Source organism: Lemur catta, chromosome 8 (assembly GCF_020740605.2).
Source record: "Lemur catta isolate mLemCat1 chromosome 8, mLemCat1.pri, whole genome shotgun sequence".
Classification (NCBI taxonomy): Eukaryota; Metazoa; Chordata; class Mammalia; order Primates; family Lemuridae; genus Lemur; species Lemur catta.
The window spans coordinates 53,568,154-53,593,803 of NC_059135.1; the positions used below are offsets into that span (position 1 = coordinate 53,568,154).

General features: G+C 39.8%; 1 protein-coding gene across 4 annotated transcripts in view; it reads right to left on the reverse strand.

Moving 5' to 3' along the window:
• Positions 1-21,366, reverse strand: part of RAPGEF4 (Rap guanine nucleotide exchange factor 4) — a 283,558-nt gene extending 262,192 nt beyond the window's left edge. For 3 of the 4 annotated variants that reach the window (XR_006736982.1, XM_045560165.1, XM_045560169.1), the window contains exon 1: positions 21,138-21,253. Coding sequence is in view for 3 of the 4 variants with exons in the window: in XM_045560165.1 (XP_045416121.1) it covers positions 21,138-21,202 (65 nt within the window). In the remaining variant the exon portion in view is untranslated. Of the gene's footprint in view, positions 1-21,137 lie in introns of all 4 variants that reach the window. The other variant, XM_045560164.1, reaches the window with a different exon arrangement.
• Positions 21,367-25,650: the final 4,284 nt, after the last annotated feature.

Below are 25,650 nucleotides of genomic sequence, written 5' to 3' on the forward strand. Positions count from 1 at the left end.
GTCCCTATGTGATCTGCCCTCATTTTCTGACTTCCTCTCCTACTCTCTTCCTTGCTTACTCTAACACAGTAGCCTCCTACTGCCCCTCAAACAATCTATATACATGCACCCACACAAAGCCTTTGCACTGGCTGTTCCCGCTGCTGGAAAATTCTTACCCTAAACATAAGCTTGGTCAAACTTCCTCATCTCTTTGCTTAAATCACTTTCTCAATGACCCCTACTCTGACTACCCCATTTAATGTTTTAATCTTTACCACACCCACTGGCATTCCCAATTTCTTACCAGGATCTACTTGTTTTTTTCCTTCCATAATACATATCGTCAAACGTAACATGTAATTTATTTGTTCATTATGTTTATTGTTTATTATCTATTTCCTCTGTTAGAATTTAAGCTCTATGAGAGCAAGGATCTTCTGTTTTGCTCAGTGATAAATTCTAAGCACCTCAATGACAAATTCTATGTAGGTGTTTCATAGGCACTCAGTAAATATTTGTTGAATGTAGGAATTAATCTCATTATAGTAATGTTTCAACTATTCAGAAGATATATATCTGGAAAGCTCAGTTATTTAAAAAAAAATCATAAGAATGAGATCAGGTAGCAAGTAAGTTTAAAAGTGTTTGTGAAAGCAAAAATCAAGGCCCCAAATACCAAAAACTCTGAAATTTATACACTTTACTCAGAGGAGAAATACCCCGGGGGCAAAATACATGCATTCATATTATATATACAACTCCAATAAACTGGTTACCTGGATTCTCAATCCAAAGGATTAGAAGCAATATACTATATTTGTACAAGGGAAGGAGACAGGACAGAAACCTAGAGGGCAGCCAGCAAGGGAAGAGACAGATAAAGCAAAAACAGGTGTAATAACAACAAAAAAAAGCAACACTGGTGCCATTTGGTGTTGAAACAAATAATTCACATTCTTCAAAATCACAATATTATAACATAGGATACTAATTTAGGTTCAATATACTGAGCCTCAATCATAAGTAAAAGATAAATGATATTCAGCATGCTTTAGAAAAGCAGTCATATTAAATACCATTTAAGTATTTCTGCCAGAATTATTAAATAATGCCAAGTCTGGAGGATTGATTGGGATAAACTTGTATGAAATTAACCTCTCTGTGATGCTGGATAACTGAAGACTCACTGTAAATGGCTACATCATTTGGCTTTCAGCACTTGTTCATTGTTGTGGTATCTACAAATTAACCTTGTGTCCTAAAACAGAGCACATTCTAATGAACTTTAAGATTTCAACAGGTTTTCAGAATTTAAGGTAAACTGAGGTTCTTATAATTTCTAAACCATACACAGAAAATTCTTAATTAGCCAAAATGCTTAGGGAGTGGTATGTCCGAGGTAGGTGCATTAGGATTAGTATTAGGTTAGAAGGCACATATCTTGACAATGTGACTTGAAAAAGCCACCAGGCAGATATTCTTATTATGTGAGTTTCACCCTGATTTCTTTTGAGTTAAGGCTTTCACATCTCTAGGAATCTTTTATGTGAAATATAATCATTTCTGCAAGGGCCAGCACATTAAACTCTTTAACTCATTCACTGAGGTTGCCTTATTAATGGTTAGGAAATGTGGGACTGCTGAGGTCTGAACAATTAGATGCAAGAAAGAAAAGCAGAGTAAGGTGTGGTCCCCTGCCATCCTGTGTCTGCCTCCAAGCGTGGGGCCCAAGGTGTGTCTGCCCTACTTTTTTCCAGTTAAGAGGTTGGCCTACAAGAGGCATACAAGACAGGGTGGAGGGGAGAAGTCAACCCAAGGAGTTTAGACAGAAAGGGAGACTAGACACAATCAACTAGGGATACCTGGGCAGATCGAGTGGGTTGAAAATAGCTCCTGGAAGCTCAGCAACAGTCAGGAGGGCAGTGTGACAGCTCAGAGTTGGAGGTGACTGTCATCCTGTCAATGCCAGGACACTTGAGGTATCCAAAGGGGGTGCAGGGTGGCCAAGCAGAGTGCAGTGAGGGAGCAGAGGGCTGCAGGAAAGGGGACTGGAGCACACAGGGCACCTTTCCATTTTGTTGAAGGTCATCCCTAAACTCAGAATTAAGGCCAGCCTTCATTGGTGTTAAAATTCTTTCTAAATTGGACTGACTAACCTTCTTGTCTTAGTAAATACTTACTACCAAACAATATTTGACACTTAATAAGTCATCAACAGAGTCCTACAGAAACAGATGAGACATTTCAAGTGAGGTTGGATCTATCTCCTAAGATATATACATGGATCATTTAAAAAAAAATGGTTGTTATTGACAGGAGAGGGTAGGCAAGGGATAGCAAGAAGGAGCCTTATGGTAATTGACCAGTTCTGTATCTTGATTATGGTGATAATAACATGAATCCACACAAGTGATAAAACTGCATAGAACTACACACACACACACACACATACACACACACACACACACACACACACACACACACACACACACGAGTTCATAAAAAACTGGTAAAACCTGAATGAACTCTGTGGATTATATTAATGTCAATTCCCTGGTTTTGACATTGTACTACAGTATACTTATATAAGATGTTACCACTGGGGGTAAAGGTTACATGGGACCTCCCTGTACTTGTTTTTGCAATTTCCTATAAATCTGTAATTATTTAAAAATAATTTTTCGGCAAGGCCCGGTGGTTCAAGCCTGTAATCCTAGCACTCTGGGAGGCTGAGGTGGGAAGATTGCTTGAACTCAGGAGTTCGAGACCAGCCTGAGCAACAGTGAGACCCCATCTCTACTAAAAATAGAAAAAAAATTAGCCCAGCGTGGTGGCATGCGACTGTAGTCCCAGCTACTCGGGATGCTGAGGCAGGAGAATCGCTTGAGCCCAGGAGTTTGAGGTTGCTGTGAGTTAAGCTGATGCCACAGCACTCTAGCATGGGCAACAGAGTGAGACTGCCTCCCAAAAAATAATAATAGTAATAAAATAAAAATAATTTTTGCCATTTATTTATTTATTACTTTTTGAGACAGGGTCTCAATACTACATTTTCTTTATCCAATCCTCTGTTGATGGACACTTAGGTGGATACCATGTCTTTGCTATTGTGAGTAGTGCTGTGAAGAATATGCTAGTGCAAGTATCTTTTTTGTACATTGATTTCTTTTCCCCTGGGTAGCTATCCAGAAGTGGGATGTTGGATCATATGGTAGTTCTATTTTTAGTTCTTTGAGAAATCTCCATGCTGTTTTCCATACATGTTGCACTAATTTACATTCCCACCAACAGTGAGTAAGAGTTCCCTTTTCTCTGCATCCTCACCAGCATGTTATTTTTTGTCTTTTTAACAATAGCCATCCTGATTGGTGTAAGATGATATCTAATTGTGGTTTTAATTTGCATTTCTCTGATGATTAGTGATGTTGAAGACTTTTTTATGTGCTTGCTGGCCATTTGTCTTCTTTTGAAAAATTTCTATCCATGTCCTTAGTCCACTTTTTAATGGGATTGTTTTCTGTTGTTAAGTAGTTTGAGTTGTAAATTCTGGATATTAGTCCCTTATCAGATGTACAGTGTGCAGATATTTTCTCCCATTCTATAGACTGTTCACTCTGTTGATTGTTTCTTTTGCTGTGCAGAGCTCTATAGTTTAAGTTCCATTTGTCTATTTTTGTCTTTGTTGCCTGTGCTTTCGAGTCATGAATTCTTTGCCTAGACTAATGTCCAGAGGAGTTTTCCCTAGGTTTTCTTCTAGTATCTTTATAGTTTCAGGTCTTACATTCAAGTCTTCAATCCATCTTGAGTTGAATTTAAAAATAAAAACGTTCTTAAAAAATAATTTTAAAATAGTTATTAGTTCAATTTGTGTTATTTTTCTATTTTAAAAAAACTCATAAAATCTAACGGGGTTGAATTTAGTAACATTTTAATTATTATCACTAAGCTGTTTCTCTTTGGTCATTTAATCTTAACTGAAGGGGCTAATGTCAGACTTTCATGAGTCCTGAGTAAAGAGTTTCTGCACTGGGGCCAGGAGAATATGAAACTCAACTTCTAGTCAAAAGTCTGTTTTCACTGCCATAGTGCAGCCCGGAGTTGGCAAGCACATCCCAGAGGGTTCCCCAGTGTTCCATGGCCACATATCGTCTTGTCTTTATGGCGATGTCCAGGGCTCCGAAGATTTAAAAAATATTAAACTTGATATTTCCCAAATTTTTTCTCATTAGTCCTTTTTTCCTTGTAATATCTACCAATATTCCAAGGAACATACTTGAAACACGGTTACAGAGGAAAGGAATTAGGGTTTCAATCCCACAGTGGTCCCTAGCACTTATCAGCTGTGTGAACATGGACAAGTAATTTAACTTTTCCAAACCTCAATTTCCTTATTTGTAAAATATGAATAATAGCATCTGTCTTACTGCCTTTATGAAAAGTAATTTGAAGATACGTATCAAATATCCTAAATCTCTTCACACACATTAACTAATTTTAGTTCTATGGATATCTCTCTATCATAGGGAAGTAATCTAAAACATTAGAAAACTTAATGTAAAAGGTTACTGCATTATTTATAAGAGCAACAATCATTTTCAAATGTCTTAATTGTCCAACAATAAGGAAAAACTTAAGCCATATGATCCATATGATTTTAGCCAGTAAAAATTACACTTATAAAGAATTATTAATAATCTAGGAAATGATCACCCTCTAATGTTCAGTTTAAAAAGTATAAAGTCATAAAGTACAAGCTCAAACATGCTAAAAAATACTCCCACAAAAAATACTGCAGGAAGATACACTAAAATTTTATGACCAGTTATTCCGGGCGATAGGGTTTTTAGAAATAAATTAATAATTACAAGCCAGAAATTCTTTGATTTGGCCCACAGTTTACTTGAACATAGTTTAAATCATGGTCTGTAACCTTTCATAATCTCCTATCATTTTCCTTCTGGGAAGGAGAAAGACGTGTCAACACATGTCAGTTGGTAACACTCTCAGAAAGAAGCCAAGCTGGTGGGGCAGGTGGGTGCCCATGCCCCCAGAGAAGGGGACACTGCCCGCTCTCAGGGGCAACCCAGCAGCAACCGCACAAGCCTAAAGGAGAGGGAGGGATGTGGTGGTAGCAATTGTGCTTTCTCAGATACATGTTTTAGCATCTAAACATCAGTGGGCCTTTAAAAAAAAAAGTTTTCCTTTTCTCCTATAATTTCCCTTATTACTAATTTTTCATTTTTTAAATCTTTTTTAATCTCTTCACTATCAATCCTACAAGATAAAAGTCCCATCAACAAAGTTTCTCCTATGTAATTACATAAATAAGTAGGATTCAGCACATAAAATCAATTGTATACCTGTGTTGTTTGTTCCAATTCAAAAGAAATAGATTCAAATGCTACTCTATTTGTAAAGGCATTCTTACGTGGCAGAATTTGACTGAAAACTTCTTCATAGGCAGATAAAATCAAAAGTAGGTGAATAAATAAAAGAAAATCAAGGTTAGTTCAACTAAAATGGAAAAAAAAAGCTCCCTTTTAGACAATTTTCCAGCATTTTTTAAATCATTCCATTCTGTTGTTTTTATTATTGTTCACTTGCCTTTCTCACAAATGCCTATACTCTTTCCCTAAAAGTGATGCATAAAGTATACATATTTTTTAATTATTTCAATTTTGCAATTTGACCACTTTATGATTATCTTTCAGATAACCCCAAACAACACCAGTAATATCCACTTTTGATTCCTGTAAGCTCCTCCAAGGAGCTGCATCATCACTCATTGCTCCTGTGGATATTTAGGGTCAGGACTTCTAATTATAGAGAAAAAATATATATCAATCATCTAAACACAAAGCGTTTTTTAAAATTAGATTTACTTTGACATCCATAACCTACTGAATGTTGAATTCTAAAATGAACCTCTAAAGTTGTTAAGATAAATATCCAGTGAAGTGCTGAAAAGCTAGGAAGCAAAGCAACAGAGATAATGTAAAATCCAATTGAGGAAAAGATAAGGTGCATTCACAAGCTGATAACGTACAGCTACAGCACCAGAAGATGAAAGAGCACAAAAAAATTACATTCTATTCCCATTCAACCAGTTGGGCATCTAAGTTTGGTTATGTCTTTTTTTTTTTTTTTTTTTTTTGAGACAGAGTCTCCCTCTCTTGCCCCAGGTAGAGTGCAGTGGTGTCATCATAGCTCACTGCAACCTCAAACTCCTGGGCTCAAGTGATCCTCCTGCATCAGCCTCCCAAGTAGCTGGGACTACAGGCATACACCATGACGCCTGGTTAATTTTTCTATTTTTAGTAGAGACAGAGTCTCACTCTTGCTCAGGCTGGTCTTGAACTCCTGAGCTCAAGCGATCCTCTTGCCTAGGCCTCTCAGAATGCTAGGATTACAGGTGTGAGCCACCACATCCAGCCTTAGTTTGGCTATGTCTTACACATGAAACTACCTTATTATATAGTTCCCATGGTATTCTCTGTTACTGCACTTTTTTGTACCAATAGAGAGCTCCCTGATTTATGCTCTGATGATCTAAGTTATTAAACAGGGACTCCTGGTCTAAATTTTTACATTATTTTAGGTAAATAAAATGTACAACCCAGCTGCTCACTAGATAGCTCTAACTCTACAACTTAGATCTTCACATACCATCAGGGCATATTTACAAGTCTGATGTACACGTGGTGCCCTAACATCGTAACAGAGATTTACTATTTGCAAGTTGCCTTCAATTTTTGACATGAAAAAAATTTAAAACATATTGCTACATTCCTTAATTAGTCGATGAAGAAAATATGATAAGACTTCAATACAAAAAATATCATCAAAAGGCAGATGGTGGAATAATGATAGAAAAGTTATTTAAGACAGCAAACAAATCCTACAAAGGAGAAATTGTTGGGATTTCTAAGTATTCAGGACCATTTTCTCACTCTAGCACATTTGCCTGAAAGGCCTAAGAGACCACTGATCCCACAGAGACACCAGACAAATTCATCATTGACAAAACTCAACTGGCTCATATGAACACTTAAAGTCCATCAGATCATACCACCATGCTGCAAGCGTCAGCATCTGGAATCAAATGCGCACACACTGTGTCTTTATAACATCATTTAGTAAAGCCTGGATTGCACTGACTTACATTCAAACTGGGCGACCTCTGGGTCCATTCAAGGTCTTTGATCAATTATTACTTCTGCAAAGACTTCTCTCACCACCCTCTCTAAAATACCCCTGCCCCTCAGCCTCTTCCCCTTTCTCTGCTTTATCTTCCTTCATTGGTTTTCTGTCTACAGAGCAATACAGTTTTGTCTCTACTTGTTTATTGTCTGTTCCTCTGCCCCCATTCTCTTACCTTTGACTTCCTAGTATTTATTGCTTTGCCATCCATAACCTATTTAATGTTGAAGTCTAAAATGAACCTCTAAAAGGCTCACCTGTTTTGTTCACCATTGTATTCCTTACCACCTGGAACAGTATCTGGTGCATACTAGGTACTCAATAAACAAATACTTTTTTGAAGACTGGCTGACTGAATGCCTTCCCAACTTGTACTTCGATTCATGAAGTCAGAGGCCTTGTTAGCTTTTCTCACTAACACATGCTCAGCAAATGGTAAGCAGAGAATAAAACCTCCCAAGGAATGCACGAATGAGCAGTAAGAAAGCAGATGACTAAGATCAGATGCTTTTCCTACAACACATTTGGGCTAGGGAAGGTGGAAGAGAGTATGAGGCAGGGAGGAGGCAGCAGTAGAGGAGTGGCAAAAGGTGTGGGAAGGGGCACTGAAGATAGAACTACCTCATATCCCAAGCGTGTTTCAAGAGTTGATAAAGAAAACACATAAGATTCAAGAACCCAGCTTTGTCTGTAACATGTTCAATAAATAGCCAGTGACTGACTGCATAGTAAACAATCAACAGAGTGAAAATTAACATACAAAATGAAAATATATGCAAACTCTATATCTGATAAGGGGTCAATATCCAAAATACATAAGGAACTCATACAACTCAACAGAAAAAAAAAAAAAATTTAACAAAATGGACAAAGGACTTGAATAGATATTTTCCCAAAGAAGACATATAACCTTGCAATGGTTGGAATGGTATTATCAAAAAGACAAAAAATAAAAAATAAGTTGTCAGTGAGGACATGGAGGAAAAAAGCCCTTGTGCACTGCTGGTAAGAATGTAAATTGGTACAGCCATTACAGAAGACAAACTATAGAGGTTTCTCGAAATTAAAAATAGAACTACCAGCTGGGCACAGTGGCTCATGCCTGTAATCCTAGCACTCTGGGAGGCTGAAGCTGGAGAATCACTTGAGGTCAGGAGTTCAAGACCAGCCTGAGCAGTGAGACCCCATGTCTATAGAATATAGAAAAATTAGCTGAGTGTGGTGGCAGATACCTGCAGTCCCAGCTACTCAGGAGGCTGAGGCAGGAGGATTGTTTTAGCCCAGGAGTTTGAGGTTGCAGTGAACTAAAATGACACCACCATACTCTACTCAGGATGACAGAGCAAGACTCTGTCTCAAAAAACAAAATAGAACTACCTTATGATCTAGCAATCTTACTTCTGGGTATATATCCAAGGGAAATGAAACAAGTATCTTGAAGAGATTATCTGCATTCCTATGTTCACTGCAGCTTTATTCGCAATAACCAAGATATAGAAACAACCTAAATGTCTGCTGACAGATGAATGGATAAAGAAAATGTCACACACACAGACACACACACGCACACACACACACACAATGGAATATTATTTAGTCTTAAAAATGAAGGAAACCCTGACATTGGTAACAACATGGATGAATTTGGAGGACATTATGCTAAGTGAAATAAGCCAGGCACAGAAAAACAAAGACTACGTGATCTTACCTGTATGTAAAATCTAAAATAGTCAAACTCATAGAAGCAGAGATAGAATGGTGGTTGCCAGGGGCTGAGGGAGGAGGAAATGGGGAGATGTTGGTCAAGGGGTACAAAGTTTCAGTTATGCTGGATGAATAAATTCTGCAGCTCTAATGCACAGCAATGTGAATATAGTTAACAATACTGTATTGTATACTTGAAATTGCTAGGAGGGTAGATCTTAAGTGTTCCCACTACACACATACACACAAAAGGTATTAATAGCAGCAAGAGATGATGAATATGTTAATTAGCTTAATTGTGACAATTATTTCACAATGTACACATATATCAAAGCACCAAGTCCTACCACCCTAGGAGAATTACTCTTCCTCTTAAATATACATAATTTTTATTTGTCAGTTATACCTCAGTAAAATGGAAAAATCAGTAACTAGAAGAATAAAGCTGATCAAATACCAGGGAAGACATTAACGTCTTCATTTGGGTTTTAAATAGCATTGAAATGTCACATAATGTCAAGAATCAGATTATTAAATTGTGAGTAATGTCTGCTTCCCATCAAAGGCCTTTTCTATTTGTTTCCAACATCTGAACTACTAAGCCTTTTCCAAAGGTCTTAAAATTATTTCTCCATTTAATCAAAAAAAGAAAGAGATAATATTTCTATAGAGCAAGTCATCATGTTTGATATACTTACATTTTATAATTAATTTTATCCAAGGAAAGAGTTTTTAGAAAATCATATCACTACAGCTAAGCATTTTAAGATTACTTCAGTGCCATTAACATATGTTCTTTGGTTTCCATAACTACAATTATAGGGGCCATGCTCTGTGGCATTACTTGTGGGTTCTTGACCCTATCTGTCTATTTGTTAGAGTGGCACCAATATTCCTTTTTGAGAACACACCCTTGTTCCCTCATCCTCAGAGAGAAGAAATGGACCACCCTTAAGGCATATCAAAAGATAGCCAAACAAGAATCTCATTTCCCCCCAGTTTGGCTGACTCCAAAGTCTTATTACTCCTCACCTAACCAACAACACAGAATAGCAGCATTCCAGATATCTATTAGAAAATACTACTTCAAAGTCACTGCAACCCAATTTTAATAATGATCAATGGCTCAGATGTGAAAAACAATATTTATAGAGATTTTCCTGAAAGAGAATTAATCCAACTATTTCTAAAATATCCTAAAATCTATGCTTGGATTAAGTCAGACCACCAGAAAACTATATATTACACTAGCACCCTAGGAGAATTACTCTTCCTTAATGTCCCTTTAGCAGTACACTGGATTGAAAGAGCCCTATGAAATCCATTGCTGAATTGACTGCTGGGATGTTGTTGAGGATATCGATCATCACATTGCAAAGTATCTTCTTTTTGAGGCTGGGGGGGGGGGGTCAATAGGTCCCAGTATCAGCTTGTTTAATTGTTCTTCTCCAGCAGAAATAAGGTTAGTTTGTAAACACTGAATAATGAAATACCTTTGCTTGCTTCTTTGTGTTGCCATGAGAAATTATAGCTTAGGTGCTTATATTAGTAAATAAGAAAGGTTAAAACTAATTACCTAAGTTTCTACTTTAAGAAGCCAAAAAAAGAAGAGTGAGTTAAACCCAAAGTAAAGAGAATACAAGGGAAAAAAATGAGCAAAAATCAATTAATTCTTTAAACAATAGAGTAAATTAGCTAAAAGTTGGTTTTTTGAAAATGTTAACAAAATTGAGAAGTTCCTGGTAAGAATGATTAAGAAAAAAGAGAAGAGACACAAATTACTAATATGAGATACAAAGGAGGGAACATCACTACATATTCCACAGACATTAACAGATAGTAAGAGAAAACCATGAACAACTCTATGCCAATAAATTTGATACCTTAGATGAAATGGACAAACTCTTTGAAACAACTTATCAAAACTGACACAAAAAGAAATAGAAAATACGAACAGTTCTCTATTAAAGAGATTGAATTTGTCATCAAAAAGCTTTCATATAGAAAACTCCTGGTCCAGATGATATCTACAAAAAATTTTTAAAAGAATCAATATCAGACAAGTTCTTTTAGGAATAGAGAAAAGAAAAAATTTTTAAAGGAACTATGTCTTGATTCATTTGATGAACCGGAATAATCCTCATACTAAAATCTGAAAACACATTATAAGGAAAGAAAGTTACAAGCTAATATCCCTCATAAATAGATATGAAAATATCATCAATAAAATATTAGTAAGTTAAACACAGCAATACCTAAAAATTATAATGCATCTTGACAAAGTGGTATCTATTCCAGGAAAATAAGATTGGTTTAACATATGAAAATCAATTTAGGCCAGGCGCGGTGGCTCACGCCTGTAATCCTAGCACTCTGGGAGGCCAAGGCAGGAGGATTGCTTGAGCTCAGGAGTTCAAGACCAGCCTGAGCAAGAGCAAGACCCCGTCTCTACTAAAAATAGAAAGAAATTAGCCAAACAACTAAAAATAGAAAAAATTAGCCAGGCATGGTGGCACGTGCCTGTAGTCCGAGCTACCCGAGAGGCTGAGGCAGGAGGATTGCTTGAGCCCAGGAGTTTGAGGTTGCTGTGAGCTAGGCTGATGCCCCGGCACTCTAGCCCAGGCAAGAGAGTGAGACTCTGTCTAAAAAAGAAAGAAAAGGAAGGAAAGAAAGAAAGAAAGAAAGAAGGAAGGAAGAAAAAAGAAAGAAAGAAAGAAAGAAAGAAAGAAAGGAAGGAAGGAAGGAAGGAAGGAAGGAAGGAAGGAAGGAAGGAAGGAAGGAAGGAAGGAAGGAAGAAAATCAATGTAAATTCACTATATTTATAGAATAAAAGAGAAATAAAAAATCATATAATAATCTCAATGGTTTCAGAGAAGGGAATTTGCTAAACACACACACACACAAGACTTACAACTAACATCATGGCAAAATAGAAAATAGTAAACTCTTTCCTATAAGATCAGAAACAAACAAGGATGATAATTCTCACCTCTTCTATTCAACCCTGTCCTGAAATTCCTGGCCAAATCAATAAAGCAAGAAAAATAAATAATAAAGGTCATAAAGATCAGAAAGAATAAGTAAAACTGCCAGTATTCACAAATAACAAGATTGTCTACAAGGAAAATCCTGGGGAATCCACAAAGTAACTACTAGAACTGGATAACTTGCCCAAAGTTACACCATTAATATAATTGAAACTGGGATCTGAACATATACAGTCTAACTCCCAAATGCTTGACTCTCCCACTATATTCTCTCTCTACTTAGGGATGACCATGAAACTATGCTTGCAATAGCCCACAAACCCCAGCACAGCCATGACTGTAGGTATTCTCAGTCTCATTTGAAGATCTGGAATCAGAGGTTCAGAAAGATTAATAACTTCGCCAAGATCACATAGCTAGGGGGTGAAGGCGACAGAATTTGAATCCAGGTCTGGCTGATCTAAAACAAAGCTGATTTGAATATATGATGTTTCCCAGATTGGAAGCAGGAAACAATGAAGAGATCCAGATGATAAAGGCCTGAAAGGTACTGCTGGTGGAACTGCAAATTAGTACAACCTCTACGAAAAACAGAATGGAGATTTCTTTTTTTCTTCTTTTTTCTCTTTTTTTATTCTTTTTGAAGGAAGAGGAGTGAGGAGAGGGGTTCAGTTTTCTTTTCTTTTCTTTTTTTTTTTTTTTTGAGACAGTCTCACTCTGTCGCCCCAAGTAGAGTGCAGTGGCATCATAATAGTTCACTGCAACCTCAACCTCCTGGGCTCAAGTCATCCTCCTGCCTCAGTCTCCAAGTGGCTGAGACTTAGAAGTATGCACTGCAATGCCTGGCTAATTTTTCTATTTTTAGTAGAGACAGGGTCTCACTCTTGCTCGGGCTGGTCTGAAACTCCTGAGCTCAAGCAATCTTCCTTCCTCAGCCTCCCAGAGTGCTAGGACTACAGGCACGAGCCACTGTGCCTGGCCCGTAGATTTCCTAAAGAACTAAAAGTAAACCTGTCATTTAATCCAGCAATCCCACTACTGGGTATCTTCCCAAAGGAAAAGAAGTCATTTTATCAAAAAGACACCTGCACTCGAATGTTTATGGCAGCACAATTCACAATTGCAAAGATGTGGAATCAGCCCAAGTTTTCATCAACTCCTGAGTGGATTAACAAAATGTGGTATATGTATGCTATTGAATACTACTCAGCCACGGAGAAGGATGAATTAAGGCCTTTTGCAACAATGTGGATGGAACTGGAGACCATTATCCTAAGTGAAATATCTAAAGAATGGAAAAACAAACACCACATATACTCACTATTAAATTGGAACTAACCAATGAGCACACATGTGCACAGAGGGAAGTAAAACTCAGTGGAAATCAAGTAGCGGGGAAAGGGGAGGATGGGATGGGAGAAAACCTACTAATGGGTACAATGAACACTACCTGGGTGATAGACACATACTTACAGCCCTGCCTCAAGCATAACAATAGCAATCCATGTAACCAAAAACACTTGTACCGCTATACTATTTTGAAATAATAAAAAATAAATAAAAAATATTTTAAAAGTCCCTGAAGCAAAGCAGTAGAATAGACAGGACAAGAGAAGAATTGATGACTGCTTAGATGTGAAAAGACATAGGAAAGGTAGAACACAGGTAACTTTAAGGTTTTGGGAATGAGAAAATAATAATATCATTAATAAATTTTTTCCTAAAAATAGGAAAGAAAGTAACAAGAAGAAACTAATGGGGAGGAGAGTTAAAAATGATTAAGTTGGAGGCAGGGAAAAAGAAAAATGATTAACTCAACTTTGGACAAGTATCTATTTGTTAGGTTAGAGATAGTTTTGATGGCTAGAAAGCCTAAAAAAGGGTGGTTTACAGAAATATGGGTTTTTTCCCTTCACAAAGAAAAAATCTGAAGGTAGGCAACTATTTACCTAGGTTCACCAGCCAAACAGAGTCACAACTGGGGTCTCTGTGTTTCTCTTGGACCTTACTTCTGGGATTACAAAATGGTTGCCACAGGCACAGCCCTCAGGCAGTAATTCCAGGCAGAAAGAAGAGAGGAAAGGGATATCAAATACATCTGTGTGTCTTCCATCAGTAAAGAAAAGCTTTTCTGGAAGCCTCCAGTAGACTTCTGCTATGTCTCTTTGGCCAGAACAGTGTCACATGAACACCTAGCCTCAAGGGAGATTGGGAAAGTCAGTGTTTTGTTTCTCTATCCTCTAAAGCAGAGATGGGTGAAGGAAAATTTTGTCTGCCACAAAATATTAACGGGATATTCATGTGGAAATATCCAATGGAGAAACAAAAATGCATCTGGCCTAGAAGATAAGCCAAGGAAACAGAGTTTAAGTAATTTGTATAGTCAAAGCAAAGGAAATGGATGAGTGCTCCAAGAAAGAGCAGAAAGACAGTAGTGGCAGCATTTTGTTCTTCGTTTCAGGCAGGGGAGCAAGCAGGTGCACAGGGATGCAGCTGAGTCAACACGGCTGAGCACGGTTCCACCTCCGCTCCAGTCAGCCAGATTGTTTTCTTCAAACCTTCGGCTGGGTCTTTCTCTGTCAGCCTCCCCACCCAGTTATTTCCATCCTCTTTCTCTTTCCTCAGGCTCTCAGTACTCCTAAGGTGGTCTCTCCTCTCCCCCTCCCTCATTTGTGAGCTGAAAGTACTGGAGGGAAAACTGACTCTTCACTGCCACTGTTTGGGATGCAGGAAGGTGGATTTAAATCTGACCGAAGAAAAACTAGCTGCCTGTGGAAGGGCTATGAACTCTTATAAACTCATGGGAAATTCCAACAAAAAGGATCTGCCAGTCCCACCCTCATTGCAGGAGCCAGAGATCCATTTGGGAGAACCCCAGCTGAGACAAGGAGGCTGAGTTTGCTTTGCTGAGCATACTTTTCCTCTGAAGGCTCTTCTAGGCTCCCAGGCTGTGTGCAGCACACCAGGCGGCAGGGCCAAGGGCGTGTGGACCAGCCCCTTTCTACAGAACGGCTGGTCTTGGGCACGCCAATCCCACATGTGCCCCCAGTCTGATGGGGTCTAGGTCTGGCTAAATTTTCCTTTCCTAAAATCCTAGGGGAAGCAAAACCTGCACCAGAGAATTTAAGCCTGATTACACATTAGGTTGTGTTATCCTCTAATTGCTCTGCATGTGTATGTCATGTGCTCCCATGTGTTTGGGGCCACAAGAGATGTCCTGAAAAAAGTTACAAATAGATAATTGCCAAGCATTAAACTTTAAAAACAATATATTGCTAATATCATAAAAAGAGATCACTTGACATTGTATGTCTTGTGATGGAACTATTACATATAAGACTTCTGTGAAGTATTCTTGCCAAAAAATCAAATCTGATCCAATCAAGCTCTAGACCCAAATACCAACTTACAGGAAATACAGGGGGCAAAGAGACATATTTAAAAAGCCCATAGAGGTAGAATGAAAATTCAGACTGCAAAATATATGCCAGTTTCCTCAACAAATTTATTACAAGGAAGAAAAAAAGAGACTGAAAGGGAGAACCCAGACCTAGAGACATGTCAACTAAATACAACTTATTTGGATCCTGATACAAACAAATCACGAAAAGAAAGTTATGAGATAAATGGGGACATTTAGAATTGATTGACCATTTGATTATATGAGGGAACTAATCAAATTGTTTAATGGGTGATAACGGTATTTTTTTCTTTATAATAAGTCCTTACCTTTTAGAAATATATACCGAAAGATTTACAAATGAAACAATACCATGTGTGGTATTTACTTCAAAATAACTCTGGGGCCGTGGGGGTGATTGGGGGCATCCATAAAACAAGATCGGCTGTGAGTTGATGATTATTGGAGCAGGGGAGGGGGTGGTACAAGAGAATCATACCATCTTCTTTTTGTATATTTTGAATTTTTCTGTCATAAAGGGTTTTTTAAAAAATGATAGATTAGAATAGAGCTGTGCAATGTCATTGTTTTGAAAGTATTCATGTTAGCAGGAAAAGAATTCACGTTAGCAGGAGCAGCAGAGGCAGGTGTTGACAGTGCCCAGTCCAAGCCCTTCCCTGGCAAAGGCAGCTGGTGTGAGGCCCTGCCTACAAGGTTGCAGAGGCCACCCCATCCCTGGGAAGGGTGCATGAATAAAACATGGGGGCTAAACCAAGTGACGCGAAAAGAGAAGTAAGCAGGCACCCATGATGGAGTCAGACTTGTGTTGTCACGGTGTTGGGCAGAGTGTGCTGTGGGGCATATAGAAAGGCCAGCTAACTGCAAGAGGTGGCAGCTGTACTGGCTGCAGGATTCCCAGAATCACCTTCTGATTATAAGTCAATTCCTGGGCTTTGTCAGTCTAGGAAGAGAATGTACTCTTGTACAGGCCAGAAGATATAAATGTCCTGACCTCCTGACAGCTTGGCTTCTCATTGTAAATGCACAAAATGGACTTCTGAGAATAATTGGATTTCCCATACAGCTTACTCAGAGAAAGAACACATTGGCCAAAGGAGTGTTCACTTCTCTGATGTGACAAATCTTATTGTCAAATTAATACATGGTCTTTCTGGGTTTTACAGTCCCTGAGAGTCTGGTACCTGTGTATCTGTCCCTGGAAGATGTATTAATTCTTGATGTGCTGACAAGTCAAGATTCCAAGATTGCAAGACCAGCCTTGAGCCCCAGAGAATTTACCAGGGTAATGTCATCCCTTGGGACCTGCCTGGTAAACACCAGCCTCCTGCAAGGACACCCTTCTGCTCTGTGTGCTTCTTTGATCTTCTGTATTCCTCAAGGGTGGAACCATGTCTGATGCTTCTTTGATATCTGAGTCATCTTCTCTCACCATGTGTGCTACAAAGCATTTTGGTTTTTAACAAATTTGTTCCTTGATTTCTTTCGCTCTCATTCAACCACATCAAAATAGCTAACATAACATCTATTTGGGGGCAAGTCAGATGCAGAGAAACTGTCTATGAGGTATTTATAAAATGAAATGTGAATACTTTAAAAAATTCCTCAGCTGCTTTTGAAAGATCACCACCTTTTCTACACAGGCCTATCATATTAACTTTATCTTCTGCTTTGTCCTGTGATAGCCAGTGTTCCTCAAATAAGCCAGTCAACTGAGGACCTCCCTCCAACCTACACTTCTAATTAAAGAACAAGAAACCAAGCACTGTGAACTCCTTTACAAATGAAGACCATTTCTTTCATCTCCAGTGGTTTCACTGTCAATCACTTAGACTATTTCATCTGTAGCAAAGGATGGCAAATTTTCTCTGTAAAGGTGCACACAGTAAATATTTTAAACCCTGTGAGCCACACAGTGTCCCTTGCAGCTTCTCAACTCCACCACCGTATTGGAAAAGCAGCCGCAGACAGTATGTAGCCAAATGAGCATGTCTGTGTTCCAATACAACTTTGTTCATGGACATTGAAATTTGACTTTCATACAAATTTCATGGGTCATGAAATAGTACTCTTCTTTTGATTTATTTCAAACCATTCAGGAATATAAAAATCATTCTTAGCTCGGGAGACATACATAGGCAACCTGCCAGATCTGGCCCACGGGCCACAGTTTGCCAACTCCTGCTCCATGGTGATGCATATCAGCAGTGATTCACTATACACATGTGACTGTGTGGTCACTGTCCCTTCATAATATTCCCTTACTAACCACAAGAACTATGACCTGTAAATGGCTCTTAAGTTCATAGGTGGCAAAACTTTATGGGAAAAATATTTTCACTAAAATTAAACAATGGTCAGGACACTAAGAAAAAAATACTGTTTTACATAACTTAAATCCCAAATAGTGGGAACTATGTAACTCATTCCTAGTTACCATCCCTGCTCAGAAAAAATTCGTAAGATCCATGAGACAGTGGTAAGCTTGTTTCGCTTTAACAATATGTCTGCTGAGACTTTTTTCAGTGTTGGTTTATCCATCCAAACATTCAATGTCTTTCTGATTTTGAGTTTAAAATTAGTATTTGTACATTCTCATCTCCTTGATCACACCGTAATCCAAGACCCTGAAGGTTTGGTACATAAAAAGCTTTATATTTTCTTTCTTTAAACTAATCCACATATCTGTAAAGTTTTCAACCCCCTTCCCCACATACAAGTTTATACAGTATTGTCTTGTCTATGATAAATTTCTAGGCACACCTAACAAACACTTCTAAGGCTCTATTTTCTTTTCTTTGCTTTTTTTGTTCTTGTTTACTTATTTCACTTCGACTTTAACTGCATACTTCTTTACTCCTGCAAACTTTCTCTTTTAACTCCTCTTTGTATTTCCATTCTCTGGGACCCTCTCTTCCTAGCCATTCGCAATAGTTGACACGAATAATGCATATATTTGAACTACATTTCCCAGTTATGTTATGTTCCCAGTTAAAAGGTCCAGCATCATATTCCCAAATTAACCCATAGGAGTTCATCGTACCATTCCTTCCTTTTTGTACATCCATAACAAAAAGTTTTATAAAAATAGAGCATACATTCCTATATTCTAGAATTGGTCACAAGAAGAACTCACAGTTGGGAAATCAGCGTATTCATACGCCGTATCTACATCTTTGCTCAAGTTGCTCCCTCTGCTTGGTAAAACTTCCCTCAGCCTCTGAGGTCCACGCAGGAAACCTGTGTGAAGCATCTCTGACAGACCTAACAACTCATTTCCAAATTATACATCTCCAGTGAAGCACTTACCATTGCACTGTGGTTAGTTGTTTATGTAGCTGTCCCACCACCAACGCCCACCCTCCAAGCCGATAAGCAACTCCCATTTTCTGTTGCATCCCCAGTGCCCTAGCATAGTGCCTGGAATAGAGTATCTAGACAGCATTTCTCAGGAATATTGAGGGCCGTATGCACATATAGGAGGGATTTCAGGGGGCTTCTCTAGCCAACTTCCATCAGTACTCTCTTAAAAAATAAACAGATGGACCAGGTGTGGTGGCTCATGCCTGTAATCTCAGCACTTTGGGAGGCCAAGGCTGGAGGATTGCTTCAGGCCAAGAGGTTGAGAGCAGCCTGGCCAACACAGCATTTAAAAATTAGCTGGGCAAGGAGGCATGTGCATGTAGTCCCAGTTGCTCAAGAGGCTGAGGCAGGAGGATCCCTTGAGTCCAGGAGTTAGAGGTTACAGTGAGCTATGATCGTGCCACTGTACTCCAGCTTGGGTGACAGAGCAAGACCCTGTCTCTAAAAATTAAAAAATAAACAATCTAAGTAAAAATGCAACTTTAAAACAAGTCCTCCAAAGCCCTCTTACAGTGTGATTGCAGCTCCTAAACTGTTCTTCATAGGAATGAATTCTGGCATCAACACTGCAGAACATGCAAGGTTCTCTTAACACCACAAAATAAAATGTCTACATGGCACTTCACAATTTTCAAACCACTTTCACCTTTTTTTCCTTCTTCCATTGGTCCACTCATCCCTCATTTTTCAGACACTCAAGGAAGTAAAAGTGACATGTCCAATATCAGAACCGGTAACAGCTCTGGACCTAAAAACCCTTAACTTATTGATCTGTCCACTCACTTGTATTCTTCTGATGCTAGGCTCAGTATTTATGGGGGGTTGGTGTTGTCTTCTTCCTAGTAAATATTTTTCCTATTATGAATGGTGGCATTAAATAGTGCCATGATGCTCTAAAAATCCATTTCAAATAAAATCATTTGGGCAGATACACATTATGAAAAGAGAGAGTCAACTATGTCCCACTTGTGTTAGTATTACTATATGATTTTGCTGTATTTCCCCCTGACTAAAGGTTTCTAGCGAATTACTGACTGTTCAAAAAAATGGCATGCCATGCATTTCTACAAATAGAAATGCTATCTATTAACTCAAAATTTCACTCATGAGGAAGCACTATTTATAGGTTAAGTGCAAGATCTTGATTCTCTTCTTTTATAATTTATCTTTCCTAAACTATTAAATTTAGATTACTTATCACATTAGCAGGCTCTATACTTAAATATGCTCAGTTTTCCTCTACATAATTCTGTATGATTTAACCATCACTTCAATTCTCTATTTATTACATGCAACTCTTCTAATATTAGTATATATCATTTTAGACATAAATAGGGCACTGCCTGCCAAAAAATCTTGCTACTGTGTGGTAATTGAAAGTTAAAATTGTTTCTCAGATATATTAAGTTATTCAAATGAGCTACATTTAGCTTTTCTCAAATTACTTAATAATTTTCAACAAAGGCCTATAATAAGAGTATGCACAGCATGCCACACTTAGGATTTTCAAGTTTGATCTGGTTACGAATCTGTTAATTGAAAAATTTTCAATATGGCAGAGCACAAAATATCTCACACAAATGCAAATAGAGATGTCATGCCCATAGCTGCAAGACGTGAATCATTGCCCTTCCTTATCAAACTCTGAAATTCAGAGGCAGTTCACTCTGCAAGATTTCTTGCTCAGTTCTTAAAAGTTCAGATGCATCACCTTTTAATCAGGGTAATAAACTATAATTGCTAACACACTGTGTAATGTTTACTGCTAAACCTGCAATCTGGACAAACAGAAAATTATGCTGTCAGAGCCTGGTAACAACTGCAGTTCGCTGTTACACACAGCATCCTCCTTAGAGAGAGAGAGAGAGCTGTCGTCGGGACTTAAATGCTTTATGGTTTTAATTTTTTTAGAGTAACGGTCTTTTCCTGAGAAGCAGGTATTAAGACGAAAGCAGCCTCCCTCGTGACCTTCCTAACAGACCTTGAGCGAGCGACTGCGGGGGCAGAGAGCTGTGAATTTCAGCAAGGGAGTTGACAGCTCCACTGAGTCCCTCACACTTTGCTTTCGGGAACAAAAAAAAGAAAAAGAATGTTACCCTGCACCTGCCTGTCCCCCCACCCCTCCTTAAAACTTAAATTGCATATACCCCTAGTAGTCTGAATAGCCGGACGACGGTTTGTATCTATTCTTCTGTCCCGTGACGCCCAGAGAAAAATAACCCCCCACCCAGGAGTGCAGCCTCTCCCCCCACTGCGCTGCCTTTCCTCCGCCACGTGTAATAATCCCCTGAAGGTGGCACCCAGCGAGAAAGAGAGAACCTCAGCCCCCTCCCCGGCTCGGGGACCCCGGCCCCCCGCAGCCCCGCCGCGCTGCGCCCTGGTCCCGGGCTGCGGCTCCGGGCGGCCGTGCCCACCGCAACGCTGTGGGGACAGCGGCCGCGCCGCGGAGCCCGGCCCCCGCCCGGGGACACCGTCCGGGATACCTCTTATCCAGGCAGGCGATCCACTCGGCGGAGGAGGAAGAATGGGCAGCGTGCGCAGCGACCATGTTGGGCAGCGGCGCGCGGTGTCCCCGGCTGCGGCGACCTTCGGCGCTCGCTCTGCCTCCGCCCCCGCCGCTCCGCCGCGCGGACCCCGCTCCTCCGGGCCCGCCTCGCCACCGGCGCGCCCGCGCCTGCCCGCCCTCCCAGCGGGCTCCCGCGGCCGGCCGGGCGGGGGCGGGCGCAGGAGCGGCCCCGGGGGGCGGGACGCGGGCGCCGCGAGGGCCGAGCCTCCCGCCCGCCGCTGCACTGCGGCGCCAGGGGTGGGGAGTCCCGCGGTCCCGCCCGCCGGGTCGGGGGAGGTGGCGACCCCGGGTGGCCGGCCACCTGCGGCAGGTGGCCGCTGCGTGCCCCGGAGGCCGGGCCCCACCCTCACCTCGAGCTCCGGGCGGGAGGGCAGGCGGCACCGCGTGTGTGGGGAGGGGGATGTCGGCGTCTATATATTTTTCATACAGCAAATGCCACTAAAATGGCTGCTGCCTCTCTGTTTCCTTAGAAACCCATTCGTCTTCCTCAGCAGCTGTCAAAACTTGCAGGCGGGTTCTTGCTCACCTTTGCCGTCTCCCCTTTAAAAAGGGCTGGCGGGGGGGAGGGGGCTACGAAGGCTTGGGACGGACACACTACGGGGGCTCCACGCGTGGAATCGAGGACAGCTTCTCCTTCAAGCGAGGACGTGCGGGAGGGAATGGGGAGGCGGTGCGGGCCTGGCTGGAGGCAGGGAGCGAGGGCGGCAGTGGTCACAAAGTGACCATGGGTCTGAGGGGATGACAAACTGAAGTCCCTGGCCTTGAACCTTGGGCCTGTCTGGGCTTCCATCACCTGCCGGATGGAAAAAACACACAGTTAAGAACGGGGAGCAGGGGCCCGAGCAGAGCTGAGGGTTCGGAGTGGGGCCAGGGTCCCAGGGCAGGGGGGACTTGGGTGGTTGCCGGCGTGCCCAGCCTTCCCTGGCTGGAGTGTGGGTGGGGACGTCTAAGGGCCTGTCTCTTGTAGATGGTCACACCAATGTTATGCCTAGAAGTTGTTCAGTTTCATGTTGCCAGAAATCAAATTACATGCTGATGGTTGTTTAGAAATTTGGGGACAAATGAAACCTTTTGGACTACTACCAAGCAATGTTTTGATATTTATGGCATGCCTTTCACTTTGTTCTTTGGTTTTGGGGTTCTTTTCCCTCTCCCCTACCCACCCCTTTACAGAGAGGAAGTTCAAGGATACTGAAGAGAAGAAAACAGCAGGTGCTTTCTGGGATGCTTTGATTCTAATAAAATGATTATTCCCATGCTATTAAAGCCCTCCAACAAATTTGCCATTTCTCCTCTGCTCTATGACCAGGATCTAGTTTCAGACCAGCCACAGTGTTCTCTCAGCAAAACCTCCCTGTTCAGTGCTTGTTCCCCAGTTCACCTTCCTCCTGTTAATTTCTATCATGTTTAAAGTAAAAAACACTTAAAATATTATACTGTATAAAGATTACCAAAGGTTAAATACATTGTGGCTTTTTTACCATACAGGTATGAAGGAGGAAATGTGTCTCCTATATATATTAAGTTTCATTTATAAAGACATCAGAGAGCTCCTGAGAACATTTCAAGGTCACCAAAAGCTTTTTCAAAATGCCTCTCCTCAGAGAACGTTGCCAGGTGAGGAACTGGAGGAGAAAGGGACTGCGTATCGCCTGTCATTACAGAGCTCAAAGCCACTTTGGTTTGGGCCATGATACTAACATTAGTCTCCACCTACTGAACATCCACTGAGTGTTAGACCCTGTCTGCTCAGTGTTCCCTACCTGTGTTATCTCATTTAATCTTCAGAACGTTCTATGAGGCAGAGCCAGAAAGACACTATTCCCCAAGGAGCCATAAATATCTTTCGAAATGTAATGAAATAGAGAAAATGGTATTAATACTTTCAGGGAAGGTGTTGATTGTGTTGGAAGGAAGACACGGGTGAGCTGCTTGGAGTGGGACTGAGATCAAGGAATCTACCATGCATTTTAAGGAGTGTAGCTCTGATGAACTGCAAAGCCTTTGTTTTGCTCTGAGAACCCTGCATTTCATTTAAAGAGAATTTGCAGAATGATTTAAAGAATATCCTTTCAAAAGAGCAGTAACAATCATTAGTTTACCCAGAGCATGCACATGTCTCCATCCAGCCCTGGAGGTAGGTACTAGTAACCCCAAGACACTCACAAGGACACTGAGTCTCAGGAAGGGTCAGTAACACAGCCCCCGGAGCTGGCGCCCCAGAACTGGGTTCGAGTCTGTCTGATTCCTAAGCCCTCGCACATCAGTGCTGGTGTCACTGTTTCTGTCAATAGAATGACAGTATAAAGCAGGTCTGAATGACTGCCCAGATGGTAAGAACAGAATGGTTATGAATCGATTTTTTAATGTAAGAATAGAGAAATTCATGAGGAATTAAAAAATAGATCTTGAAACATCAGGAATAGCTTTGCTATTCTACAGATTATTCTTGTGGTCTGAAAGGGATTTGATTGTTGGTCTAGAGCTACAGAAGTAAAGGAAAAGCTGTTGATATTTAGTTATCCTAGTATGAAAAGGAAGAAAACGGGGGATCTTGTTGGGATTTAACAAGAAAGGCAAAGAACCAAAGAATATTTATTCATTTCCCTTTCTTTAAAAGAACATAAAGTAAGTCAGACCAAAAAGACCATATGTTATATGACTCCATTTATGTGAAACAAATTTATAGAGACAAAAAGCAGAGTAGGGATTGCCTGGGGCTGGGGGCTGGAAATAGGGAGTGACTGAAAATGGGCCTGAGGAGTCTTTTCAGGGTAATGGAAATGATCTAAAATTGGATTTTGATGATGGATACACAACCTTATAAATTTAACAACAATCATTGAATGGTATATTGAAAATGAATTAATTTTATGATATGTAAATTATATCTCAATAAAACTGTTAAATGAATAGTAATAAAATAGTAATAAACCTGTCTGGTGGGGGAAAAATATGATTGCTCTTTTGGGGGAAAATAAAAAAAAGTATACGAGAAAAAGTAAAAAATTACTACAATTTCACCACCTAGAGATAATACTGTTAATATTTTAGTGCATTTCATTCTAAACTTTTCTATTTTAAAAAGATACTATAATACATACATAGAACTAGCTTTGTATATGTATGTAAATGTATATTATGTATTTACACAGATACATGTATTCAAACAGACTTGAAAGCATTAATAGTTAATAGCTACTTTTTCTACTTAGAAAGGAAAAATGCTTTACATATCTAAAAAATCCTTATTAAACTTTGTTTACTGGCTACCAAATTTTCTAATATGTAGATATAATTTACTTAAACTATATTTTTTAATATCATATATTAAGGGAGTGCAAATGTTTTAGTTACATGGATACCTTATATAATGCTTAAACTATCTTTTGAGACCTGTTTTTTCATTGGCAAAAAATATTTTGTGCTTAATTTCCTTCCTATACTTTAGTGACTTTTCTCTCTATTAAAAGGTAAAGATATCCCCTGAAGATCTCCAATGAGATGAGGACAAGAAGTTACAAAACCCATGTCTGTTAATGCCATATAGACCCATAAATGAGTTGCTTAATGTCTGAGCTCCATTTTGTTCATCTGAGCAGAGATTCAAAGTTAGAAATTTGCAGATAGGCTGGTGTCACTGTCCAAGTTGAAACTGCAGCTCCGTCTTCTACTAAGTGTTTGACCTTAAATACATTACTTAGCCTAAGACTCTGTTTTCATCATCTCTAAAGTGGAGAAATTAATGGTATTATGTATGAACTTGGTGCTTGTAGGATATTTAGCATAAATCCCAAGCACATAGAGAGTGTTCAGTAACTATTAGCTATTATTCCTCCGTACAATACAAATAAATAGTATGTGCTCTCTGCATTTCACAGAGACTGCTGATAAGCCATTGAGATCACTTATACTAAATTAGTATAGGTGTCAAGGCCCTCAATTTATAGGGCCTTAACACCTATAAATTGCATTTTTGAGATGGAGGATTGAAGGGATGGGTCTCCCTGAGAAACACTAAAGCTTCCCAAGGCCTGTTTTAGATTTGGTTTCATAATCTTTACCTGCCTAGACTCTCTGCCTAGCACTGCCGTTCTTCATATGACAGCTACACATACACACCACAGGGTCATTATTGCAACATACAGATTGACGGCACAGTAATAGATAGAATTAGGATAGAGCTGTTTTCCCATCCCTGAGAATTCTGTCATGGATTGGACATTCACTCATATCTATATAGGGGAGAAACTGATTCACCATGTTTTAGGTACCTCACTGGAAGGTGGTTTATAAAAACACATCCATCGCTCCTGCCGGTGATACAACCAATTCATGAAAGAAGCAGTATTCCTGGGGTGACTCATAAGAGCAATTATAATATTTTTCTCACTGTCCTTTTAAACTTGCTTGGTGAGAGCAATTCTACT